The sequence below is a fragment of the Osmia lignaria genome, chromosome 12, assembly GCF_051020975.1.
Source record: "Osmia lignaria lignaria isolate PbOS001 chromosome 12, iyOsmLign1, whole genome shotgun sequence".
In the NCBI taxonomy this organism is placed as follows: Eukaryota; Metazoa; Arthropoda; class Insecta; order Hymenoptera; family Megachilidae; genus Osmia; species Osmia lignaria.
Window position 1 is genome coordinate 6,983,168 of NC_135043.1, and position 25,150 is coordinate 7,008,317.

Sequence of the window (25,150 nt, forward strand, 5' to 3'; positions counted from 1 at the left end):
CGGTATTTTTCCGCGAATAAATCTCATGGTACAACGCAAATCAATTTCAAGCTTATTCCATTTAAAATCGATCCGGTTCATTGCGTATAATTCGCTATCGAATCTCGTTTTATATTCGACCTGATCGGCTCTTAATTAACCGGTGGACAACTCGTTTGGTTTAGGATGCAACATCCTACTAATTTAACCATTTTCACTCGTGTGCCGAGGGAGGTTCCATGTTGCGTTTCATTTCAACATTTCTAATGAGTAATTCAAATGAGTATCTCGTCTCGTGGGACCAGCTGAATAACTCGCTTCTTTCTAAGGGAGATAAAATCTAATGTTAATAGTTTATTTGTAAATTGAAGGTCAACATTGTCTTTTCATATAGATCGATTCTTTAGAACATCCTGTGTAAATGCATACGAAGGTCTAATGTTAAAGAAATAAATAGCTTATAAAATATTTTTATTTTATTTTTTTGAAACAGGTCAATAAAATATATTTCAAATTTCAAATATCTAATGAATTGCTCAAGAATGAATAATAATTTATTCACAATTATTAAGGCAATGTCCAACGACGATATCGCCATATGGTGTTCCATCGAACATGTATTACCTTTTAACTGATCCATATTCCTAGCTTCCCGCGAAAATTGAGTATCGTTACCTATTAACACTCCTGGATCTCTATAAATTTTCCAGGGATCGTTAAATTTTCCACGCTATGTAACTTTCATAGCATCGTTTAAATGGATTCTGATGACATTAAGCACCTTTTAAAATTGAAACAATTTATCTTCCACCTGGATAAAATCAAGGTGTCATAATTTATAATTTAATTTTACGATTCAACTATCTCACGATGATCATCGGTTTCGCTTCACAGAATTGAGATCGCTTTCAATATAAAACTATGACGTTAGAAATTAAATTTTTACTCTATTGAAAGTTCATCGATTTATCGGATAGTTAAATCTACGTTACAACAATAATAGACAATAATCACAGTATTCGGAATTAATCTACGATCGTTGAAGTAATTGAATCGTGAGAAAAGGCAGAGGAAAAAAACGGGAAGGAGAAATGGACCGACTGTCTGCAGAATCGGCGACCAGCTGAATCAAATGTTCAATTTCAAAGTTGATTATCGAACATTTCCAATCAAACCGAGTCGCTTATATCGGAAATCGAAACGGTATCCAGGCTGGGATCAAAGAGTACAGCCAGGAAGGCGAACGATCTGATGCCAATCTTTTGCACTGTTGCTCTTTCTCGGAAGAGAAATTGATTTTCTATGTTGGTGATTGGTTCCGGGACTCCCTTTGTAAAGTTTTGTCCCACTGAGCCTAAAAAAAGAAACCGGAAATTCGTGGACAATGACAGAGGAAGAAAGCACGTTGATCCTGGAGATGAAAATATTCGTGTTTAAAAAGGATATCAGTACTTTTTTCGCAACTTTCAAAAAATTAATAGTTATCCAATTTCCATGTTGAAAAATAATACTTCGAATCTGTCCAATATCTAAGACTTTAAATTGAAAAAATTGAAAAGATTCATAAGTAATCTTTTGCTGTAATCGCGAAGATTAACGGAGGACTAACTTCTAGTCTAATTCGCGTAATTTTTCCACGCTTCAACGAGGACGTTAAGCATCGTACCCTGCGAGAATATTCCATCAAAGACTTTGAATGAAGCTGCAGCTGATAAAAATGCACCGGTAGCGAAACAAAAGGCGATCTAATAGACCATTAGCCATGCCAGAGTGCATGGTTCACTCGATCGGGTAAGCGCTCTGCGTCATTCGAATAACGAAATCAGAGACGCGAAAACGACCCACATCCGCGAATGCCGTTTTTCTTCGCGTAAAACAAGAACAGGAAATTCGCTAAGTGAACGAGGAAGAAATTGCAGAATTTTCAGGAACTAAGGGTATCGAACTCGGACGATTTCCGCTCAAGCCGGAAATCGAGGACGAACGAATTAACCCTTAAACGGTGGATCCTGGGTCAATCGTGACTCAAACTTCCGAAAAGGTTTCATATGTTGGAAGAATAATTTTAATATTAGGTCTCTCTCCATGGTCCGCTGTCCGAGGGTTAAAAGTGTCTTATCGCGTGAACAATTTCTTTTGATATTTTTCTCGAAGATAGCCTGACATTAACAATCCTAGGACGATATTAAAAAGACATTAGTTTCAAAGGCTTCATTGTCTCCGGGGGTATAATGGGTTTCTCGGAAAACTTGTTGGAGGATATTTTAAAAAGTTGCTTCCCTTCGAACGATTTATGGCGACACTTTTTTTTCTTTATTCTTCTTCCTATTCTATTTTCCTTGCGCAAGGTGTTGAAGTAATGCGAAATCATCGATGGATAACTATTTTCATCTAGGATGGTATATTACAAAGTTGATAGGAAAATTAAAGGAGAATTATTCTCCGGGTTAAAAAATCCCTTGGAAAACTTCATCTATAAAATCTGGAAAAATTTCCTGGAAATTCTAGATAAAACTTGGTGGCTGTGGAAACGAAGGGAGAAAGGAGGCTGTCTTAAATTCGATCGATGGCAAAGAGGCCAGCGTCACCGGGCAAATCGTTATTGAACCGACGAGAGGATTACGTAAATTACCGAAAACGACAGCTGTAGGAGGGAAAGAGATAAGAAGAACGAAATCGGGATCGAAATTACGAGACAGGTGGCGGAAATGCTGGTCGCTTGTAAAAACTCCTACGATCGAATCGTCTTTTACCGACGTCAGTCGTCTTCGAAAGAAACGATCACGACGTTATATAACTCAGTGTCCACGTGAAAATTATCTTTTTATTTGCTGCTTTAATACCTCATCAACAGTGGCTGAAACGATTGCCAATATCGTTCCAAGACCTGAAGTATGATTAAAGATACTCTTACAAAAGAAATTCCTACGCTTTTGTTTTGCGCATCTGGGATGCAATATTTTTTTTAAATTTTCCAAAATACAAAGTGATATTCGTTATACTTTCATCTCGTTGTTCCTCTGTTTTCATTCAAAATTTCATCCATTTATTCCACCAATGGTCCACCCATCGCGAACAGTGTTAAATAATCATCATCCTCGACGAGGAATGTCGAAGCTTCATTTCAATTTCCAAATATGAGAGAAGCTGGTATTTAATGGACGAACAGGAGGAGAGAACATTCCCAAACGTAGGTGCATTTTCCCACGGTTGAATTAATGAAACGTTTCCATGGTTCGGGAGAAAATAAGGAACTTCCGGTTGCTGGGAAATCGCTCGTTCGTTGATTTTGATAAGCTCGAAATCCTCTGAACGGTTAACGCAGCCGCTGGTCATTTGTCCGTGGAAACGTTAACACCGTTCACATCCGAATTGCAAATTCCTGATAATGGAAGACGTGCGGCTGAATATAAACCAGCGCTCTGCCACCTTTGTGCACGCGAACTTCGCGTTTCTTTAACGACGGTGCGAATCGTTGCCCCTCAAGATTAGGCAAACCTGTTGGGTGATTGTTGAAAACAGAATCATTTGAGTAAAATTGTTTTTCGTTAGAAAAGAATTACACTAAAGTATTTATTCTAGGGGCACTCTCCATGGTCCGCCGTTAGAGGATTCAAACAATTCTCGTTATTCATCTTTTAATCTCAGGACAGAAAATCCGTATTAAAGGAAATAAATAACGATGTCGGAGTACAAATGAGAACATGCTGCACAGATTAACTGTGTAGGTAGAAGCACTGCAATTACAGTATCCGGAAAGTCATTCCCCAAGATACTAAACGCGTTCACCAAGTTCGATAAACATGCCTTGCTAACAGCTGTTGCGCGTAATCACCTAGCATCCTTGATTTATCGAACGGTAAAAAACGTTTTCGTTAGAGGACGATAATTGTAACGAATCCCGATGTTTGTTTTCAGGAAGTTGGAGGCAAAGGTGAGGAGGCTGGTCAAACGGTGAAACATTGAATGAAGAAAACGTGCCAAGGTTGAACGCGTTATCGAAATCGAAGAATTTCCGGCTTCCAATCCGACGAGCAAACGTTTGTCTTAAACAGCTGCTCGTTTTACGTGGAATTTATCCTCGATTGAAATAGAAGATACACGGGAGGTCGAATTTTACTATGGCACTGGGCGACCCTTGTAGAAATACGAAAGGTGCGGAAAATTTAGTAAATGTTCTAATTACTAGTTAATTAACAGGAAACGATCAATGTCGTTTTGCAGAACGTTTTCTCATCGACGTGAGAAAGGATCGCGTGGTACGTCGAAATTACCAGGCTACCGTCGACTAATTGCAATTTCACGGAGTTTCCGTCACCCTGGTCGGACGCGTCATGTCGTCCTACGAGGGACACGTTTACGAGCGGAATCTTACTTGAATACGTCAGTGGCAAAGGGGAAACACGGGGCTTTGGTTGCTTGGAAATTAAAATGTCAACGCCCGCCACGGACCCACTGCCGTCCACCGTTTCCGGGGAATTGACGACCACTCTCATACCGACGGTTACCAAAATCGATACGCGGCTGGACGCGAATCCTATATCGGTCGTTTTGGCGGTGTCGATAGTCTGCATTTTATCACCGATCACCGTCACCGGAAACTCGATCATCTTGGCCGCCTTCTATAGGTACAAGAGGCTCAGGACTGCATCCAATTACTTGCTGGTCTCTTTGGCAGTCAGCGATTTTGGGGTAAGTATTTTTATATACCCTCTGAATTTCTTTCATTCGAAAAATAAAAATCCTTTCGATATAACGTTTTCGAAGATATTTCTTCATCGATCATCCTCGTGATTGATTCTTTTCTGGAGAAACCTTAGGGGATTGATTGGGACCCCATCGAGATTGGGGTGTTATGTTGCTCCTCGAGATTGATCGTCTAATAGAATATTTTAATTAATCAGCTAATCGATCAAAAGAGTAGAAGTGATTCTTCCTTATCAATGAGAAATTCTTCAAATATCTTGCTTCGAACATCTGTGACGTTTTGTTAATCTTACATATGCAGATATCATGTTATTTTTAAAACAGGTCGGAGTTTTCATGCCGTTTGGGATGCAGCTCGAGTTATCTGGTCTACCGGAAAATGGCGTATCCACGTTGTGCATCATACCGTACTGCATTGTCATTGCACTATGCAGTGTGAGCGTGTTGGTGACGGTAGCGATCGCCGTGGATCGGTTGACTTCGTTGGCACAACCCCTCAGGTACAAGAACATCATCACTCACAGCAGCATTGAGAAATACATCGCCGTGTTCTGGATCTACGCGATCGCTGTTGGCCTCTCGCCTTTGATCTACGCCGAACTGACCGGTGAAACCGATCAGCACACGTGAGTCTAATTTAAACCCTAATTTTTTCATTTTTTTGGGGGGTAAATTAGAAAAAAAATAAAAATTAAATTTTACAGAAACTCTTTTTTCTTTCCATTTTCCCTAGAACATACTAGAATCTTTCCTAAGATAACAGGAATATTAAATTCAGGGACACGTACCGCATGTATCTTCCTCGATTCTCTACGATAACTAAAGTCTATTCAACAAACATTTCGAAAATTGTTAAAATCAAATTGCTCGGTAGTCACGTTCCTCAAACAGAGATAAAACGAACGAATCGAAGAACGAAACTAAGCAATAGCTGGTTCCGATTCGGAAGATATCCTCTTATATTTGATCTGTGATAAAGTATATCAGTTTCTTCCTTTCTTCTGAATTAAATCGAACAAGGAAAATCAGCTTCCTCGATCCGTTTAATTGAAGAGAAAAATCTGGTTTGATTTTCACTTATCCTATTGATCATGCATGGTTACATGACTGGCATCGAATAACAAGCTCTCTGGTTTGGACATGTGTTGCGTTCGCGTAAATGTAACAAGCATGATCTAATCTCTTTATATCCATCAAACATCAAACGTTGCATAGTCAAGTTTACGTAACTCGGACGTTTAGCAGACAATCGCAAAACACGGAAACAGAATTACCATGGACGAAGGTTTATTGTATTATGTAAAGGTGCGTGCAGTTTGATAGCGAGAACCTTCCACTGTCATTAGAACCCGATAAAAAGGAGCCCCAAGTCGTCGTAGCTCGATAAACCGACCCTCGAATGACGAGACTTAGCGACCGTAACCATTGGGTCGTAAAACTAGATGACAGTTCCTAAGCCCAACTTTCCGAATCATAGAATTCAATCATAACCGTTTCCAGCCTTGGTAATAACAGTTTCCTAGTCATAAAGTTAATCGAAGGGATTTCATTCCCCTTCGTTTAAAAAAAAAATGAAATATCTTCTCAAAAATGGTACAGTTGCGATAAGGGTAACAATGGAGAAAATATTAAAATCAGTGAGAAATTGAAATGGCGGTAGTACATGTGGCAGGAATTAATGGACGCGTGCAACGTAGAATCGAATTAATTAGACGTTACCGAGATCGTGGTTGTTGCATAACGAAACCGACTAACGAGCGGTACTAATTTCCTTTCTGTTGCAGTGGCAATTGTAGATTCGGCGCGGCGGTGCTACCACCTGTGAGGGTGTTCCTGGTGGTTGCAGTATGGGCGCCCAGTGCACTCGTCCTTCTCGGTTGTTACATGTACGTGTACCTGGTGGCACGTGCACACGCGCGTGCCATTTATACCGTGGAACTGTCGTTCAGGCATCAAACGCAGACCCTGCCATTGCCACGTTACGGCCAAACCTTGGCTGTCACAGTGGGGGCGTTCCTTATCCTCTGGCTTCCCTTCCAGGTGAGTTGATTTTATAATTGTGGATTACTATAGCTTATGCCAGGACCATTCGTGTATTTACCCTTGTTACAATGTCAGAAATTTACTTAAGGGATTAGACAACCTTAATCCTACGACGGCGGACCATGGAGAGAGCCCCAATCATCATTTAATTTTGTAGTTTATATTATTTTCCTTTGAAAATTATATTTCCGAGTGACAAAAACAACTTTAATAGTATGTAACAATGTTATTTAGTTTAATATGCAAAGACTTTCATGAACGGAAGTTAACATTCTTCATTCAGTTTTCTTAAATATCCTCCTAATTAAATATACTAATAATTTTTTTAAACTATTTAGATTCTTTAGATTATTTTTTTAATTAATATATATATATATATATACATATATAAACAAATCACATCTATATCTTAAATAAATTATTGCATATTTATTAAATTATTTAAAATTAATTTTAAAATTGTCCCATCGTTAATAAAATAGAAGCATAAACTTTGTTATGAAAATACTGCAAGTTCAACATTTATATACATTAGAAAAATAATAGCCTCATATGAAACATAGACCACAGTGAGTAAACTCTTTTATGTACCTACTAGCGCGTTTTAACTTTGTCTGACTATTGTTACGCTTGCACTACTAGCACGTCGGACGTATGCTACATCCATTCTACTTTTTTCCTCTCTGATATAAAATGTAACAATGACGCGACATGCATACTGAAACCGTATATGGCCACCTTCTCAGACTATATTTCTTATGATACTACATATATAAAGAGGACAGAAACATTTTATGGGAACAAATGGCTTACACGCACCATGAAAGATTCTAAAAAAGATAATTGAAAATTGTTACATGATTTTATTTATGTTTTTAACGGTTGCTTTTGCAATCAATCATTTCCTTCATTCTAGTATAAACAAAATGAATATTAAATCATTTCATATTAAAATTAATCATTAAATATTGCCTTTGAACTCGAGTTCTACTTCAACAAATATAAATAACACTGTTACGCTCAAACAATTAAAAGGTTGTTTCAGTTTAATTAAAATTTCGATTGGATTCGAACATGAATAATCGAATGATAATTTTGTTCGATTTTGTTTTCAAACAAAGGAATAGAAACTAGAGGTTACATAAAATATAAAATCACGAGCAGAATAATATTTTATGCACCTACTGAGATAAGAATGATAAATTTAGTTTAGAAAAGCTGAGCTCGTTGGTAACCGATTTGATACTGTCAGAATCGAAGCGATGACGAGATTTTCAAGACGCGTCCTTATCCATCCTCGTCGGGGGGAAAGTTTCGCGAAACCGGAGGGTGAAAAACGACGTAACTTTCAAAATTACGGTAGGGAAGAAGTTGTCGCGAAACCGGATGTTCTCTAACGGAGCAGTGTAGAAAGAAGTCGAGCTTCGAGGAAACTCGTGGAAAAGCTTTTCTCTCTTTGCTTTCCCGGAAAAACTTGGCGACGACGACAATTACAAACAATTTCCTTGTATCGCAAACGAACGGACACGGGTTAATTGATTCTTTAACGTACCAATTAATTTTACAGAGATCAACTGTGACAAATTATTAAATAATAATAATTAAATTTCCATCACCGTAACATTCCCTACTATTTGCAATTATGTTCATACATTTATAATGTTTATTTCGACCTATTTTCCCAGTTTCCAGCGATACAAATATTCTGTATCAAGCTTCATTTCCATTCAAAATAATTTAGCTGGCCTACTTACTTTCAATCAAAGATTTCATGATTTCTCAATTATTTTATTTCAGGCTATTAGAAACTTTTTCAAAAATCATGAATATTATCGTGGATTGTCGTTGTTAAAATTTTCCACTCCCGTACTTGTTACATCGTATTAATTTACCGGTATTCCCTCGAAAGGACAAATTCTGTATCACGATATCCACCACCATAATTTACATGCGAATACACACATCGAAACTTGAAAGGGGTAGTATTTCCATCCGTGAAAGGAATTAGGTGTCTTGGTTCGGTTGTCTGCATCAAAGGAGATTCATAACCCTCGACTCGACCATTTCCATGTTTCGTGCCAGGATGAAAACAACCGAATGCCAAATGCACATAGATTTTGGTCTCGTGTTCGTACCACAAACGTTCATTAACTGGAAGTTAAGACAAATAGATGATGTCCTAGAGTACATATTACTCTGACGCGTATATAACGATTCCTCTGTATACATCGCTTCGAATCAGCCACGTGGATGAATCGAAGGAGACAGAATTATCTACTGACATTGACAATTTATTATTGAATATGAACGATTTTTTAATATTATTCTACAAAAGTAGGAGGAAATCCCTCTAACAGGTGACAAATTTTTGTTACAGACTTGCATGCTGTTGGATATTTTCTGCGGTACCAATATCCTCTCCGAATGGACAGTGGTGTGGCTCGGTCTACCCATCATGGCTCACAGCGGCGTAAACCCGTGGATTTATGCTTTCCATCACGGTGAAATGAGAGTGGCGGCAGGAAAAATCACCGAGGAGTTGGTCGCGTTGTTCGGCGTGACGCCCAGTCGTTACGGTTGCTCCCCGATGAGGCGGGGCTCGAACACCAACATGGAATTAGCCGAAGTGAATAACAGCAACGAGGCTAGACGGCATCCCGTGGAGGATTGTTTCGCCGCCAAGCAAAACAGCAATTTATACGCGAGTAGAAGATGCCTCGAAGTATCCGCCAGACACACCGACATCTCTCCGGAGAGAAACGTCGATCGTACATCGTCGAGTAGCAAACAAGAGGACATCGTCGAAGAAGACATCCACGATTTGACGAAAATGTTGGATCTAAAGTATATAATCGATCGGAATCACATGATCGATTCGAATCACAATATAGATAAGATCAAGAACATCAAGTACCTGTTGGATCCGACGTTCAACAAGATCAGACACCTGAGAAGGTTGAATCACAAGAGGCTAACGAGTAAAAATTTCTCGAATCCATCCGAACCAAAGTTCACCTCTTATCAAAATTTGAAGACCGATGGTACCTTGAAGGCTACTCAGATGAACACCATGTCGGATCCAGTGTTAAGCGCCGATAGTCCTCTGATGCATACCAAAGAATTTAACGACACCCTGAGTCCTGTGGCCAGCAAACGAAGAAACTCGAATCTCTGCTCCATGTCAGATTCTAATATCAAAGCAGCGACCGGTCTCTCTTCCGAAGTAACTCTAAGACTCCCAAGCGATCGAAACGTGACGGATACTCATAGATATTCCGTTCAGAACTTGGATCACAGCAGATGCGAAGGTGGATTGGCTAAACACGTTATGTTGTCCAGACAGTTGGAAAGTCATAAGAGGTTCCAGATACATCCACGTCCCCGAGTGAAGATCAATAATAGCTTCGATCGAACTAGTCCAAACTTGAATTTGAGGCTTCATAATAGTTACACGTCGCCGTCAACGCCGGACAGCGCGAGGTCCAGTCTATTGAACAGTCCGAGACAGAAGACATCGCCTAAACACATGACGATCATCTCGAACAAATTAGCTAATCTCGTTAATACCACGGAATCGAAAGCGGATCCTTCCATGGTGTTGCAGATCAGAAGAAACATGGAGATACTGAAACATTCCGAATCGATCAATACCATCGAACCGATGAGCCACCTGAGGCTGTTGGAACCTTACAAAATAATGGAAACTCTGGCTGTACCCGCGATACACTCGGAACCACCGAGTCCTATCGATCCTCTTCCTCTAGCCTCGCTGGAGGAGGAGGACGCGAGGAACACGGAAACGTCGAAGCCTTCCGTTAATATAGATCGCTCGAAATCCCCGTTGGGCAACAGGAGGAGTCCGGTTAGACACTCGGATCCTGTGATACCATCCGTCTTGCTGAACATCGAGGATTTCAGCGAGGAAAACGAACACACCAAAGATAAATCTAGTCACGAGACCTCCTCGAACAATGTAACCCCCCCGGGTCAGCTAGCATCGATGGAGCCTATCGATCTATTCGAGGCTCTATTGAAGAACTCCGAGAGATGCAGAGAAGGAAGACTACCGGAACCGATCTTCACCGAACACGATTCAACGAGATTCAGCTCCAGAAGACCGTCGGACTCGAAATGGTCCGAGTCGTCGAGAAGTCAGGAAGTGTTGTCAAACGTGGTGACGGATCATCAATCGTTTCCCTGCTCGTACTCCGTGAACAATTTCCAAGTGTGTAACAGTGGCAGCGACCTGAACGATCTCACTTCCTTGGATCCTTTCATGTGTCCCGACGCGTTGACCTCGTCCTTGAGAGAGTCCTTCTTCAGCGCACCTTCCGTACCTGATTCCGAGATATTCACGTCGTTCGAGGAGAACGACGAGTCCATATTAACGCCGGACTCCGAACGAGACACGTCGTCACCGTACGATTCGACGTCGACGATCAACCCGAAGAGGTCGACCATCGAGGCTGGGCTGCAGAGTAAATCTACGGAGGCTGTGTTTCGTAACAGATGCCTGTCGACCAGGTCTTGCATCTTGCGATTAGAACCGTCCTTACATCGAAGTAGATTGAGAGTCAAGACAGGGGTGGATTATATCCTGAAGGACACGTCCATGAAGAAGAACCCACGCTTGGCACCACTGGCTATTCCTACTCCAACCGAAATTTGTACACCCACCTTCGAGTTTGTATCGGAGATCAAAGGTGACAATGGTGTCGGTGTTCGGGTGTAGAATTCTGGATCGAGTCTGAAGGGTTTGTTTAACGGGGATGATGGAATCCTCTAAAGGACTGGTTCGTTGAACTCTTTTTAGCATGTAACTCGTTGTATTTAAAGTGATACGATTACGTCGCGTCTGTATTTTTATATAACAGTTCGAGAGCCTGCTGAAGAAATTGCTCTGTCTATCCTGTTTAACCCTTTCGCTGCTAAGGGTTACCTGGAACTCCCCATTGTTTCGTGATACTTGATACTTGGAAACATATTTGCGACGTTACCTTATTGCAAATATAGGTTTACGAAGGATATCGTTTTATTTATGTTGACGCGTTAAAAATGTTTATCAACGGAAGCATAGCGAAAGGGTTAAGGGAACGTACTGAGATAAAAAAAAGAATCATAGGTTAACGTGAAACGATGGAAGCGAATCTTCAAGTTGGACTGTGATAGTACGACGTGTCTTTAGCGGGATTATAGAACAATCGCGTAAGAAAGGAAACTGTATAATGGTAGCTTTAACGATAATTAATCATTTGACTCCTGCAGAACAGTTATTCACGAACGAAGGAATTTTCAGAATAAACGTTTACTAATTTACAACTTGATTAATGCGTTTAGTATCAACGTTCAGATAGAAATTTATTCATGATAGATCACTTTCTTTTTTTATTAGAAAATAATATCTATTATTACAGATCATGCATCTCGTAAGATTATATGACAAATTTAATTAATTACAAACAAGGGTGTTATCCTTCTAATTAAAAATTTGTTTTCATCTAGAATAATTAAAATTCTGAGGAGTCTTAGGATCAACATCGTAGTATAAGTTTGTATTGGTACACTTGATACGATATAAATGAAAAATTCATATTGCCAGGGAAGAAACGATGACAAGTGTAAATGATTAAGTTGACCCTCGGAGGGCGGACCATGGAGAGAGCCTCAATTTTCATTTTCTAAACTTTACATTGTTCTTTTAACAATTATTCTTGCATATCCTTGAGTATGTTCTGTAAGTTTGGATCTCGATTGACCCAGATTCCGCTATTTAAAGGTTAATCGTTTTACTGGCACAGTGTACTCGCTATTGAAAACGTTGAATATATCGAGATAGCCCGATTTTTATTTACATATGATTGCCTAAATTGTATTTAGGAGAGTTTGTAAGGAGTTTTTAGTCTATTCCGAGGCTTTGGAACGAATTACGCAGGATATTTCCTGAGAAAAACAGAACAAAGGTAGTAAATTATGGACTACAGCTTGTGTACCTGATTAAACTTGATAATTTGCAAGCGAGCAAAGTTTTCTCGTGATCTCAGAGATGACGTACAATCCACGTACGCGGATGAAAAATTAAGGAAACGATAACAAATGGTACTTGTTTTTGCACAACCAACGAAATCTGTCCTTTGGATTTTCTCAGTTATGTTCTACTCTTTCATTTCTAGTCACGATCGATCGCGTAACCATATCCATTTTAATTTAACGCACACGACAAACTTCGTAATGGACTACCGGTCGCATAGTGATAAAACCTACCAAAAAATATGGCAAAAAATGAAGAATGCTTTTGGAATAAAAATATTCGTCCAAAGAAATGAAGAAATGTGATAAAGATAAAAATTTATTTATTTAATCATTATTATCCCCTTATTTAAAAATTATGAATCAGTATTTTATGTATAATTTGAAGTATGTTGTTCCATTTAAAAAGATCAATGGGTTTATTACAATTTTCATAGCAAATCTGTAATCCCAGCAAAAATTAAAGGGTAGTTACAAATGGCTAAGAAAATTTTTAATTTACTTTTAGCTTCCAGACAAACGCAATTCTACGTATGAATTAATTTCTGCTGGAATGTTTACTTGTCAATTTAAAAGAACATTAATCGCTTGTATTTTTACTCGACTACAACTGGTTTAATTAAGCATGGATGAATGAATAAACGTTTCGCGAAACGGGTTTTCGCGAATTCATTTTTGTCGCATTTTCAATGTTTTTCACCACTTTCTTTCGCGGAAAAACGAAATCAATTTCATCCTCGATTTTCGAAAAATCAACGTTTCGAGGCAGTACACTAACTCATTCAATTTCTTCGGGATAATTGTGTAAAGATTGTAGATATTTGTAGGATAAAATTAATGACGGAGAATTGTTGTTCCAACATTATGTCTTCTTCGACGAATAGTCGGATCATTATAGATTATGCGAGATGTAATTTATTTAAATGAATTATATAGTAGAGGGAACGTAAGGACCAAAAATTTTCAATATAATGAGCTCTAATTCGCGTCGTTAGTCCTCGACTCGTAGCACGTAATTAATTACTGTTCTTTTATAATACCTCGGTGATCTAATTCAGATACCGATTGTCTGACTTATGAAATTGTTCCACGGACAGATTCTCTCAGAAGTCTCTAATTTTTTATATCGCATCGCTGTAAAAGTCGCTTGGCTAGTTACAGGATTCCTAACAACTGTCACGGGACTCGCATATGTTTGTCCCTTAAAAATCACTGAATGCCAATTAAATGTTGAAAACTACTTTTATACATAGATTCGTGAGGCGAACTTATTTTCGTCATACATCTACGGTATTTTTTAGTACGTGTGCGCGTATCATTTACCAAACTCAAACAGTACTGTATAATATAAATGATCTTTCGAAATCATTCATTAACCATTCGAAGAGAGTTTGTAATTTGTATTTTCTCCTGGATATCGTTAAAATTGTTCTTCAAAATCGAACGCCACCTACCTGAAAATAAACGCTTTACCCACTGTGTTAACGACTGTAAACGATGTACAATCAATTTATTAATTATATGTACGATAATAAATGAAAAACACAGGTTTCGTATTTTAATTCCTTACAGGCGATTCGTTTCTACGACGTGTCTTCCATTCGTATAAATCATGGAGGAACAGAAATATATATAAAAAAAAAAATATCTCTGTTTATTCTTGCGCGTTCGACGTTGTGTTATGATTTACAGCGCTTTATGGTATACCCGAAGCTAGGCTTCTGTACAAAGAAGAACTAACGTTTGTTAGAGCGAGAGTTACTGATATATTTTTATGAAAATAGTATTTTATTGTTCTTTGTAGATATCGAAATGTTCAAATAAAAACATCGTAACTTATAGTTTAACGTAACACTATTCCGTTTCATCGTTTAATTGAAAGAATGTACATACAATGATACACGAATCAAACCAACCCCCTTATGATATGTGTGAAATAAAAAATAAATTTTGTATTACAGAGTTGGATGCAATGTTTACTCTTAATGCGTGAAATAACAAATGATTATTTTTAATTTTTCGAATTATTGGAAATTATTATTTATAAAGATAGCAATGCAGGGTGTTCGACGATAGGTGGAAAAATTTTAGGAAATCACTCTGGGAGTCAAAATAAGACGAAAGTCAAAAATGATAAAATAGTGTTTGTGGCTTTGTTTATTAGTTTAGTTATTAATATTAAAAGATCCGAGTACAAAGCGCCTGCAACCGGTAACCTGCGCAACACCGACGATGGAACGCAGTATCAGTAGGGGCATGTACAGTCAGTGCCAATAGTCGTTGAATAGACTATTGTCTATGACTGTACACGCCCCTACTGATTCCGCGTTCAATCATCGGTGCTGTACAGGTTGCCGATTGTAGGCGCTTTTCACTCGAATTTTTTAACGTTAATAATTAACAATCAAAACCGTGAACGCTACTTCATCATTCTTGATTATCATTTTATTTTGACCTCCAGAATGAACTCCTAAAATTTTTCCACTTGTTGTCGAACACTTGATACCGTCGAAAACTTTACCGACAGACCCTAGAAAAATCCCTAGAAACGAGTTTTCAAATTACGGCGTCATTTCTAAACAAAATGTAAACAAATTTGAGGGACATGTTCAGGAGGCCCTAAAGAATGGTAGTCTGGTCCTTATATTATCCAAATCGTCCAAAAGTTATAAAATATTGAAATTTATATCTGTCAATCGTCAAGAAAATGGCGGATCAGCTCACCTGCATCAATTTATTCGTAATATAAACATTTCTATGAATCGTGTGTCCAAATGGGTACCAGACTACCATTCTTTGGGTCAGATAGAACAAAACGAGCACCCAAGAGATGATGTACAAGCCTCTAGGTAGTCTAGGTAGAAGAAATTTGAAAACCATGATTTCGTTGATTGTTCACTCGCGAAAGACGTCAACAAGGTAAAACAGACCACAAATTTACTTCCTCGTTTATTCTATAGGGTGCAGTTCGTTCGTTTTCTGCGCTCGACCGCGCGCTCATTTGCAGCTCGTATATTTGAATATGTGTACGTTGACCGAACCGTCGACGACGACACAATGTATCGTGGAAAATTAGCAATTTTTAGAGTGATTATCCTTGTAGATTCGAGCCGCCGCCCCTATAAGGAATTAATTAGTGACTGGATTCTTACAAAACCTATATTAAAAAGTCGCTACAAGTATGTAGATTAAAAATCAATCATAAAAATTCATAAATTATTCCTAGGTAAGTCCATTTTTGCCGGTAATCTCACCTCGCTACATTACCCGTGTCTACCCCCTTAATATTGTATAAAAATTAAAATTTACTGGATATCCGTGTATAAAAGTTATAAAAATAATAAATTTCAATAGATATAACAATAATTTAATTAACAAACAATTGTAAAATTATAAATAGTAATTAAATAAATTTGAATAGAATAATCAAACAAAATTTTACAATATACTCACGCGAAAATTAAAGAAATAAACAATTTAAATAGATATAACAATAATTTGATTAATAAACAATTGTAAAATTAAAAATAATAATTAAATAATTTTTAATAGAATAACTAAACAAAATTTTGCAATATACCCACGCGGAAATGTAAAGAAATAAACAATTTAAATAGATATAACAATAATTTGATTAATAAACAATTGTAAAATATAAAATAATAATTAAACAAATATTAACAAATATCAGATAGAAATAGTTAAATCTGCGGAACCGGTGAAGCGGAACGTCATGCTTGATTGCGCGCGCCGCGCGTCGGTACATGCGCGACCTGGAGAGAGGTCAAATCTAATCAGTCTTATCGCGACCGCTGAAGGATACAGATGGATCTGTCAAACATATACCGGTACGGGTTGATACCATGGATATTCGTGCATGGATTTATCACAAGTGTTACTGTGTTTGCCTATAGTGTTTCCTATAGTGTTTCCCATGTGTTTTGGAATATTTATACGGATATATTAGTTCGTTTTATGGTGTGGAACCCCATGTACCTGCATGTGCTTTATTGTGTTTTATGGTGTGGTACCGCATGTACCTGCATGTGCTTTATTGTGTTTTATGGTGTGGTTCCCTATGTGCTTTGGCATATTTTTATGGATTTATTAGTAGGTTTTATGTAGTGGTACCCTATGTGTTTTGGCATATTTATACGGATTTATTAGTGGGTTTTATGGAGTAGTACCCTATGTGTGTTGGCATATTTATACGGATTTATTAGTGGGTTTTATGGAGTAGTACCCTATGTGTTTTACTACAATTTTGCAAATATTTTATGGTGTTCTATGGTTTTGATCTTCATGTGTTTTGGGATGTATTTATTTGCATGTGTTTTATCGTATTTTATGATTTAGTTATTCCCATATAGTTTTGCATGCATATTTTTAAATTATAGTATGTATTAGCATATTAACTACAACAAATTGAGAGAAAACATATATCGTTCAAGAATCGTGATTTTTATGCTTCCAGATGAGTGCTTTGGCCAGTGGGGGTACCGTTTCTTTGACGAGCCAACAGTCGAGCTATGAATCAATCTAAGATGCGTGGCGAGTGCAGTGGTGCAAGTCAACGATCGGTGAGTCGCATGCTTTAAAGTTCCTCCGGTTCCCATCATGTCGTAGGACGAATGGTCCGTAGCGTCACGGGAATTGGTTGTAATTTTTATTTTTTGAGCGAGCATAGTGACCCACGAATATCACTGTATCATTTTATACAATGATAATCGTGCAAATTGCTTTTTTGTGCATTTTATGTCTTAGCTCAGGATAGGGTTTTCTTGTACATATTTACATATATAAATTCCGAGTTTAAAAATGTAGAGAAGTCGGATGACCCTCCGACTTCACAATACACATTCTTTTTTATATGTACAAGAATTTATTTCGCGATGAGCGGATTTCAATATCAAAGTAATAAGCATGAATACGATTAATTATTACAACTACTTACTTTGATAACGAAATCGCTCTTGAAATTGAAACGTTTTTCCAATTTTACTCGTGAAATTGGCACCAGTTGAGTATATGGGCTGGCCCCCGGGGGGTCGGTATTTGCTCTTCAAGCATTGTATAAAGTTCCCCTTTCGTACTTGAAATTCATTCTGTCACGTTCACGGTTCTCGACCCTAAACACTCATCATTCGCACTTCAGCCTCACGAACTCTATCACTTAATCATTTATCCACCTGCATACCTTTGTGTAGTGAAATATTACCCCGTTAGGATCTTCAAGTATAAGTAGTGTTGCGAAAAATTTTCAACGCGAGAATAAATATTACCCCGTTAGGATTTTCATGTTTAAGTAGTGTTGCAAAAAATTTTAAACGAGAGAGTAAATATTACCCTGTTAGAATTTTCAAGTTTAAGTAGTGTTGCGAAAAATTTTCAACACGAGGGTAAATATTACCCTGTTAGAATTTTCAAGTTTAAGTAGTGTTGCGAAAAATTTCCGGCGCGAGAGTAAATATGACTATACACTGACTAGTATTCGGTGGGAATTCTTTTGGTTTTTATTTGATAAAATTAGTTACAAGGATTCCGCGGCATAAGACCGTGAAACACCATCTCATGGGAGATAAACCCATGCATTACTAGGCCTTTGCAGGCGCAGCTTTAGAATACGGAACATATGAAAATATGTTACCATATTCTAAACTGTAGTCCTTTTGTCTATACTATGGGCGTCCGTCAATCTGACACCGTTGGATGCAACGTGTTGGACGGGCGGGTAGCGCTCTTAGCGAAGGGGTGCACTCTGTCCTGGCGTTACGACGTCCAGGTGGGGTGGGTGGTATGTAGCGTCGGGCGCAAGTCCAGGGGGCCTAAGAACCTCCGTTGCCAGCTGATATTAGCAGTGCACCATGTTTTATGTCATAGTTGCTCAATTTTGCTCTTCTGTATTTGCTCTTCAAGCTTTATATTTGCAAAGTCGAGTCACTTTTATTAAAAATAAAACTCCCTGGGGGGGCCAGCCCATATACTAAATCGGAGCCGTGAAATTTCGCCGATATTCTTACTTTTAATAAAGTGAGAATATCATCTTTAGTTTTTGCTAATCATACGTTTTAGCTTAGGCATTTCAGCACACATGAAGAAAACTGGTAGGTGAAAATACCTTTGGCCTTGTTCATTTTTATGCCCAAAGCTCATTCGGGTACTTAGATGTACTCGCGTGGGTGGAGGGCGGTGGACAAGGTTTAGTTTTAAGTGTAATACATTTTGGCGACTGACAAAAGTAGTGAACCAATAGTGAGCCACGATACAAGTTCCACATGTGTGTGTGTGGTTAGGATGTGGGATTTGTATCGTTTATTAACAATCTTAACTTACTATAATATTACAAAATAATTATCATGAATAAATTGAAAAATTTTTACATTAGATAATTGAATAGAATACAAAAATGAAATGTATTACTTTAGCGTAATGTTCACTATTATTTGTCAGTCGATTTCAGCAAAAAGGTATGATTTTATTAGAGTGTGAAAGTTGAATTGAACTCGGGTGTCGGAGGCGTCCCGGGACGTTCTCTCTAGGTGTAGGCATTTTTGCACCCGGGTGGTTGTATGAGAACCGTGGAGTGAATTTTTGTGAGAATGATTTTTGCCCTTTTTTAAATATAGCGATAGGCAGGCAGGTAGTTTACTTCTGGTGTGATTGAGTTTAGTTTATAAGTAGGCAGGGCCAGAGCAAGCTTTCATGTTTCTCTTCGTATTCTCCTCTAATACGTGAGAAGCTTGTATCTGGGGTTGGGAAACCAAAAATCAAGAGAAAAGATGAAAATGCAATTTAATTAATTTATCAATTAATTAATTTAGCATTCTCTCTTGATTTTTTCAAGGCCAAGCCTTATTAGTTTGTAAGTCGTAGTCGTGGTACTAGACCCGATTACAAAAATGAAGTATTAAAGTGAAAGTGCAGTGAAGTGAAGTGAAGTGGAGTGAAATTAAAAAGTGTTTTGTGCTTGGACATTTGCAAAAATTGTGCAGGTATGCGAGTAGCGATTCAAGGGATCGTTGCTCGTTTACGAGTTACGTTTTTACAAATGTCTGAGCAAACGTAAAATTTTCGCGAGTGATTTTTGTGAGGCTATTGCCGAAGAAAGAAGAGGCTATATGCTGAAGAGCCCCGGCAAAATTTGCCCAGAAGAGGGGAACTACTAATGGCTCTCCATCTTCGGATGGACAGTCATTCTGTCACTATGCTCGCTAATTTGTTTTTTCATTTTTTGTGTTTTTCCTTGAACGGTATGAATAATACCGTCCAGGACGTATTGAACTCGACATTTTACGAGTTCAATACCCAGCTCGTTGAGTGGTCAACTCGCGATTTTATTTCCCCTATTTCTTTTTCGTTTATTGCTTTATTGAAATAAATTATTCTTTTCTTATTGATTTGCCCATCAATTATATTTTATGTTCTTATTTTAATTATGTTCTATTTATTTAAAACATACTCTGAGATTGTAATGATAATTATATTTTCTGTTGTCGGCATTTTTCATTTCAATTGTAATCGAAATTATGATGTTAATTATATTTTCTATTTCAGCATTTTATTGTTGAATTATTTTTTAATTGTTACTGAAATTATGATGTTAATTATATTTTCTATTTCAGCATTTTATTGTTGAATTGTTATTTTGTTAATTGTTACAGAAATTATGATGTTAATTATATTTTCTATTTCAGCATTTTATTGTTGAATTATTATTTTCTCAATTGTTTCTGATATTAGGATGTTAATTCTATTTTCTATTTCAAGATTGTATTGTTTAAATTTTTATTTTATGTTTTCTGTTTTGAATGGTTTCACGTTATTGTATATCTAATCCTAATAATTATGTTTTCCGTTTCAGCATTTTATTGTTGAATTGTTATTTTCTCAATTGTTTCTGATATTAGAATGTTAATTTTATTTTCTATTTCAAGATTGTATTGTTTAAATTTTTATTTTATGTTGTCTGTTTTGAATGGTTTCACGTTCTTATGATTTTAGGGTGGGTCACTAACGTAGCCACCTCCACGTGGTGTGACCTGGTAATTGATATCGTTTTCTAAAGATAACTTTTAGAAAGCAATATCAAGCTAAGAGCTACTATAAAAAGATTTATATATTTTTTAATTGGGAAACAATAGTTTAAATTCAGAAAAGTATTTTCGAGATTGCAATATTACCATATAGAAAGTACAACTATAGTAACTGTATAATTCCTAAAAAAGGAACGTGTATGATTTCTAACTAATTACAAATGACTCCTTCTTTTCGAAGTCTGTTGAAAAGAAAATTAAAAGAAAATCACAAAATATGAAATTTAGAAAGAACGAAGTTGTTTGATACGCAATGGTAGAAAGAAATCACCCCTGGCGAAGATGTTTCAAGCAGAGACGTTGTACATTGGAAAGGTCGTAAATTTCTTTATCCGTGACTCTGGTCAGGCGCCAGATCTCGCCCTTGTCCAAGAACACATAATTTCTGCTTTTCATTTGATAGAAATTCGCTACGTTGTCTAACAAATATTTTTCTTATAACAATTTTCGAGAGGAATTCATTATTAAATGAAAGTAAAAATTTGCATAAATGGAGGGTGGATGGGATGAGGTAGGGCGGATCTCCAAACCGCAGCAACCTCCTCGTGGTGAGACCTGGGCAATCGTTCTTATTTGATGACTAATTAATAACTGTATCATTATTTCTATGGTACATTTATTAATTATGCAGCAAATAATACGAGCGAATTGGCTGCGATATTTATGCTTTTTTTCTATTTAATCTCTGTTATATATTTTTCAGGAACTATGCCTAGTCAATTTGCTCCTCGCACTATGCTTCCCCATAGACACCAAAGATCTCACCACTTTATCTAAGCGAAAAATTACTTCGATACCAACAACAGTAACTAACGAAAATACTTACTTACAGATATCTGTAGTCAATAACTACAAATATCTGTAGTCATTGATACCGACATGTTAAATCGAAGAAGTCACGCCACCTTGCATAAAATGAATGAACACTTATCTTCCGATAAATACAATCTCTCCGGGAAATGTATTGCTGATTGTAAACACTGAAAATAATATTTAAAAATTATGATTTATTATCTGATGTTTCAGATGCTTGAAAGCAATTTCTAATTGAATTCATTTTAAATGGTATGATCATCATTTTATTGAAAATGTGCCAACAGTTTAAAAATGTATTTATATATATTTGGTTATGATATCCTTTAGGGTTATATTAAGAACATATATTAAGAATATAAATTGTTTCAGTTATTATCAACTATTAATACGAATTGTAACAACTGAAAACATTATTTGAACACAATGACATCAATTATAAAGCTTCATGCTGTTTCGGGGGCTATGGATGAATCCCCTCCTTGTTACATCCTACAGGTTGACGAATTAAGAATACTATTAGATTGTGGATGGGACGAAAACTTTGACCAAGAATTTATAAAAGAATTAAAACGGTATATATACTTTATTATTTCACATAATTCATGATTATGAAATCTTCTAAAAGTAATACAATCGTGTAATATCTGTATATAACTTTTCAGACACGTCCATCAAATAGATGCAGTACTATTATCATATCCAGATCCACTGCATCTAGGTGCCTTACCCTATTTAGTTGGAAAATGTGGTTTGAATTGTCCTATATATGCAACTATTCCTGTATATAAAATGGGACAAATGTTTATGTACGATATGTATCAGGTATATGAATACAACAAATTTCACTAACATATAATTTAACAACATCACAACTAATAATTTTATTTTCTATTATAGTCTCGCCATAATATGGAAGATTTTGATCTTTTCACCCTTGACGATGTCGACGCAGCATTCGATAAAATTGTCCAATTAAAATATAATCAAAGCATATCAATGAAAGGAAAAGGGTATGGAGTTACTCTAACACCTCTACCAGCTGGTCACATGATAGGTGGTACTATTTGGAAGATTGTAAAAGTTGGAGAGGAAGACATAATATATGCTGTCGACTTTAATCATAAAAAGGAACGGCATTTGAATGGTTGCGAATTAGAGCGACTACAAAGACCATCTTTGTTGATAACAGATGCTTTTAATGCCACGTATCAACAAGCTCGACGTAGAACTAGAGACGAAAAATTAATGAGTATGTAAATTAAACATCAAATTCATTTATTGATTTTATCAATAATACTTAATAATATTTTGCAGCCAATATCTTACAAACACTCCGCGGTGGAGGCAATGTTTTGGTCAGTGTAGACACCGCCGGTCGTGTATTAGAGTTGGCACATATGTTGGACCAACTTTGGCGGAATAAAGAATCTGGCTTACTTGCGTACTCATTAGCTCTTTTAAATAACGTCAGTTATAATGTTGTAGAGTTTGCTAAATCACAGATAGAATGGATGAGTGATAAATTAATGAGGAGTTTTGAGGGAGCTAGAAACAATCCATTTCAATTCAAACATCTACAATTATGTCATAGTATGGCAGAACTAAACCAAGTTCCTAGCCCAAAGGTAAAAATTATTAGTTTCTCAATATTAGAATTCAAAATAATTTTATATATGTGATTTTTGAAAGGTTGTACTTGCAAGCACTCCAGACATGGAATGTGGTTTCTCAAGAGAATTATTTTTGCAATGGTGTGGCAATTCTCAGAACAGTATTATAATAACTAGTAGAACTTCACCAGGTACACTCGCCAGAGATTTAGTCGAAAAAGGAGGCAACAGAAATATTACATTGGAAGTAAGAAGAAGAATTAAATTAGAAGGGCTTGAGTTGGAAGAATATCAGAGAAAAGAAAAATTAAAACAAGAGCAGTTAAAACAAGAACAAATGTATTTACATTACACAATAATTCGTTATTAAAATTGATTAATATCTGAAATAACATTGACATTAACATTTTTAGGGAAACTGCTGACGTGAGTTCAGAATCTGAAGATGAAATAGAAGTTGGCGGAGGAAGAGGAAAACACGATTTACTTGTTAAACAAGAAAGCAAACCAGGTTTCTTTAAACAAAGTAAAAAACAACATCCAATGTTTCCATTTGTAGAAGAAAAAATTAAAATAGACGAATATGGCGAAATTATAAGGTATTATTTTTATGACATCAATATTACTAGTATATTCTATCTCGTTTTATTTATTGCAGACCAGAAGATTATAAAATAGCCGAGACTATGCCAGAAGTAGATGATAATAAAGAAAATTTGGAAACAAAACCAGAGGATGCTGCTCATCATCCAGAAGTACCTAATGACATTCCAACAAAATGCATTCAGGTTACACGTACAATGACAGTCAATGCATCTGTAACATACATAGATTTTGAGGGGAGATCTGATGGAGAGTCATTACAAAAAATTCTAGCACAATTACGACCTCGAAGAGTTGTATTAGTTAGGGGATCTCAAAAAGATACAGAAGTCTTAGCTCAACAAGCACAAAGTGCAGGTGCACGTGTATTTATTCCGGGTAGAGGAGAGACATTAGATGCTACTACAGAAACGCACATATACCAGGTAATACAGAGTAATTTTCTCTCTACGAAAAGCAAAGACTGTGCCGTTAAGTACTGTAGGTCCGTTTTCTTTTCACAAATATACATTCATTCTTAGGTGCGTTTGACCGACGCTCTTGTTAGTGGTTTGAACTTTTCAAAAGGAAAAGGTGATTCTGAAGTAGCATGGATTGATGCAATGATAACAGCCCGTGATCAAGTGTGCCGGGATGCTGTTGCTGGTACTGAGCCAGATAATGTGATAGATCAAAGCGACAAGATACTTACTTTAGAACCATTACCCTTGAATGAGGTATTTTACAAAATGAAAATACTATTATCAAGGACATAAATGTATATAATGTTATATTTCATAGGTTCCTGGGCACCAAACAACGTTTATAAATGAATTAAAATTATCTGATTTTAAGCAGATATTGAATAAAAGTAATATCCCTTCTGAATTCAGTGGAGGAGTTCTGTGGTGTTGCAATAATACTATTGCGGTTAGGAGGGTTTGTATTGTTGTATAAACATTGAGTTATTCCTATTTAACATAGTAAAAGTATATCAATATAGTTTCCTGTGATTCCTTTTTTAGCATGAGGCTGGGAAAGTAATATTAGAAGGTTGCATTTCTGAAGATTATTATAAAGTGCGGGAATTATTGTATGAACAATATGCAATTGTGTAAAATATTATGTATCTTTATTCTATAAATTTAATATAAAAACTCCTATTAATTATATTCCATAATATACTATCTTAAAATTTTGTAAAATTCAAGGCCTAAAATGATTATAGTTCACACTTAAGTATTTAATAAATAAAACTAAAAGATGTTCAATAAATGTATTATAACCGATAGT

The 25,150-nt window shown here is 36.7% G+C and overlaps 2 protein-coding genes across 4 annotated transcripts in view; both read left to right on the top strand.

Moving 5' to 3' along the window:
- Positions 1–14,684, top strand: part of LOC117603082 (uncharacterized) — a 56,267-nt gene extending 41,583 nt beyond the window's left edge. The window contains exons 3-7 of one of the 2 annotated variants that reach the window (XM_034321841.2): positions 3,898–4,134; positions 4,180–4,671; positions 5,011–5,312; positions 6,471–6,726; positions 9,107–14,684. In XM_034321841.2, coding sequence (XP_034177732.2) covers positions 4,411–4,671; positions 5,011–5,312; positions 6,471–6,726; positions 9,107–11,461 — 3,174 coding nt within the window. In that variant the 5' untranslated portion in view covers positions 3,898–4,134; positions 4,180–4,410 and the 3' untranslated portion in view covers positions 11,462–14,684. The remainder of the gene's footprint in view (positions 1–3,897; positions 4,135–4,179; positions 4,672–5,010; positions 5,313–6,470; positions 6,727–9,106) is intronic. The other variant, XM_034321840.2, reaches the window with a different exon arrangement.
- A 7,083-nt stretch (positions 14,685–21,767) lies between these two features.
- Positions 21,768–25,118, top strand: CPSF2 (cleavage and polyadenylation specificity factor subunit 2). Of its 2 annotated transcripts, none has more exons than XM_034320981.2 (11): positions 21,768–21,914; positions 22,035–22,237; positions 22,328–22,487; positions 22,563–22,914; positions 22,980–23,290; positions 23,355–23,614; positions 23,689–23,874; positions 23,934–24,303; positions 24,400–24,594; positions 24,659–24,796; positions 24,883–25,118. In XM_034320981.2, the coding sequence occupies exons 2-11, from the start codon at positions 22,089–22,091 to the stop codon at positions 24,973–24,975; spliced, it is 2,214 nt and encodes a 737-aa protein (XP_034176872.1). In that variant the 5' UTR covers positions 21,768–21,914; positions 22,035–22,088; the 3' UTR covers positions 24,976–25,118. The 2 variants fall into 2 exon arrangements, with proteins under 2 accessions (XP_034176872.1, XP_034176873.1); XM_034320982.2 differs by having other exon boundaries at positions 21,796–21,958.
- The last annotated feature ends 32 nt before the right edge of the window (positions 25,119–25,150 follow it).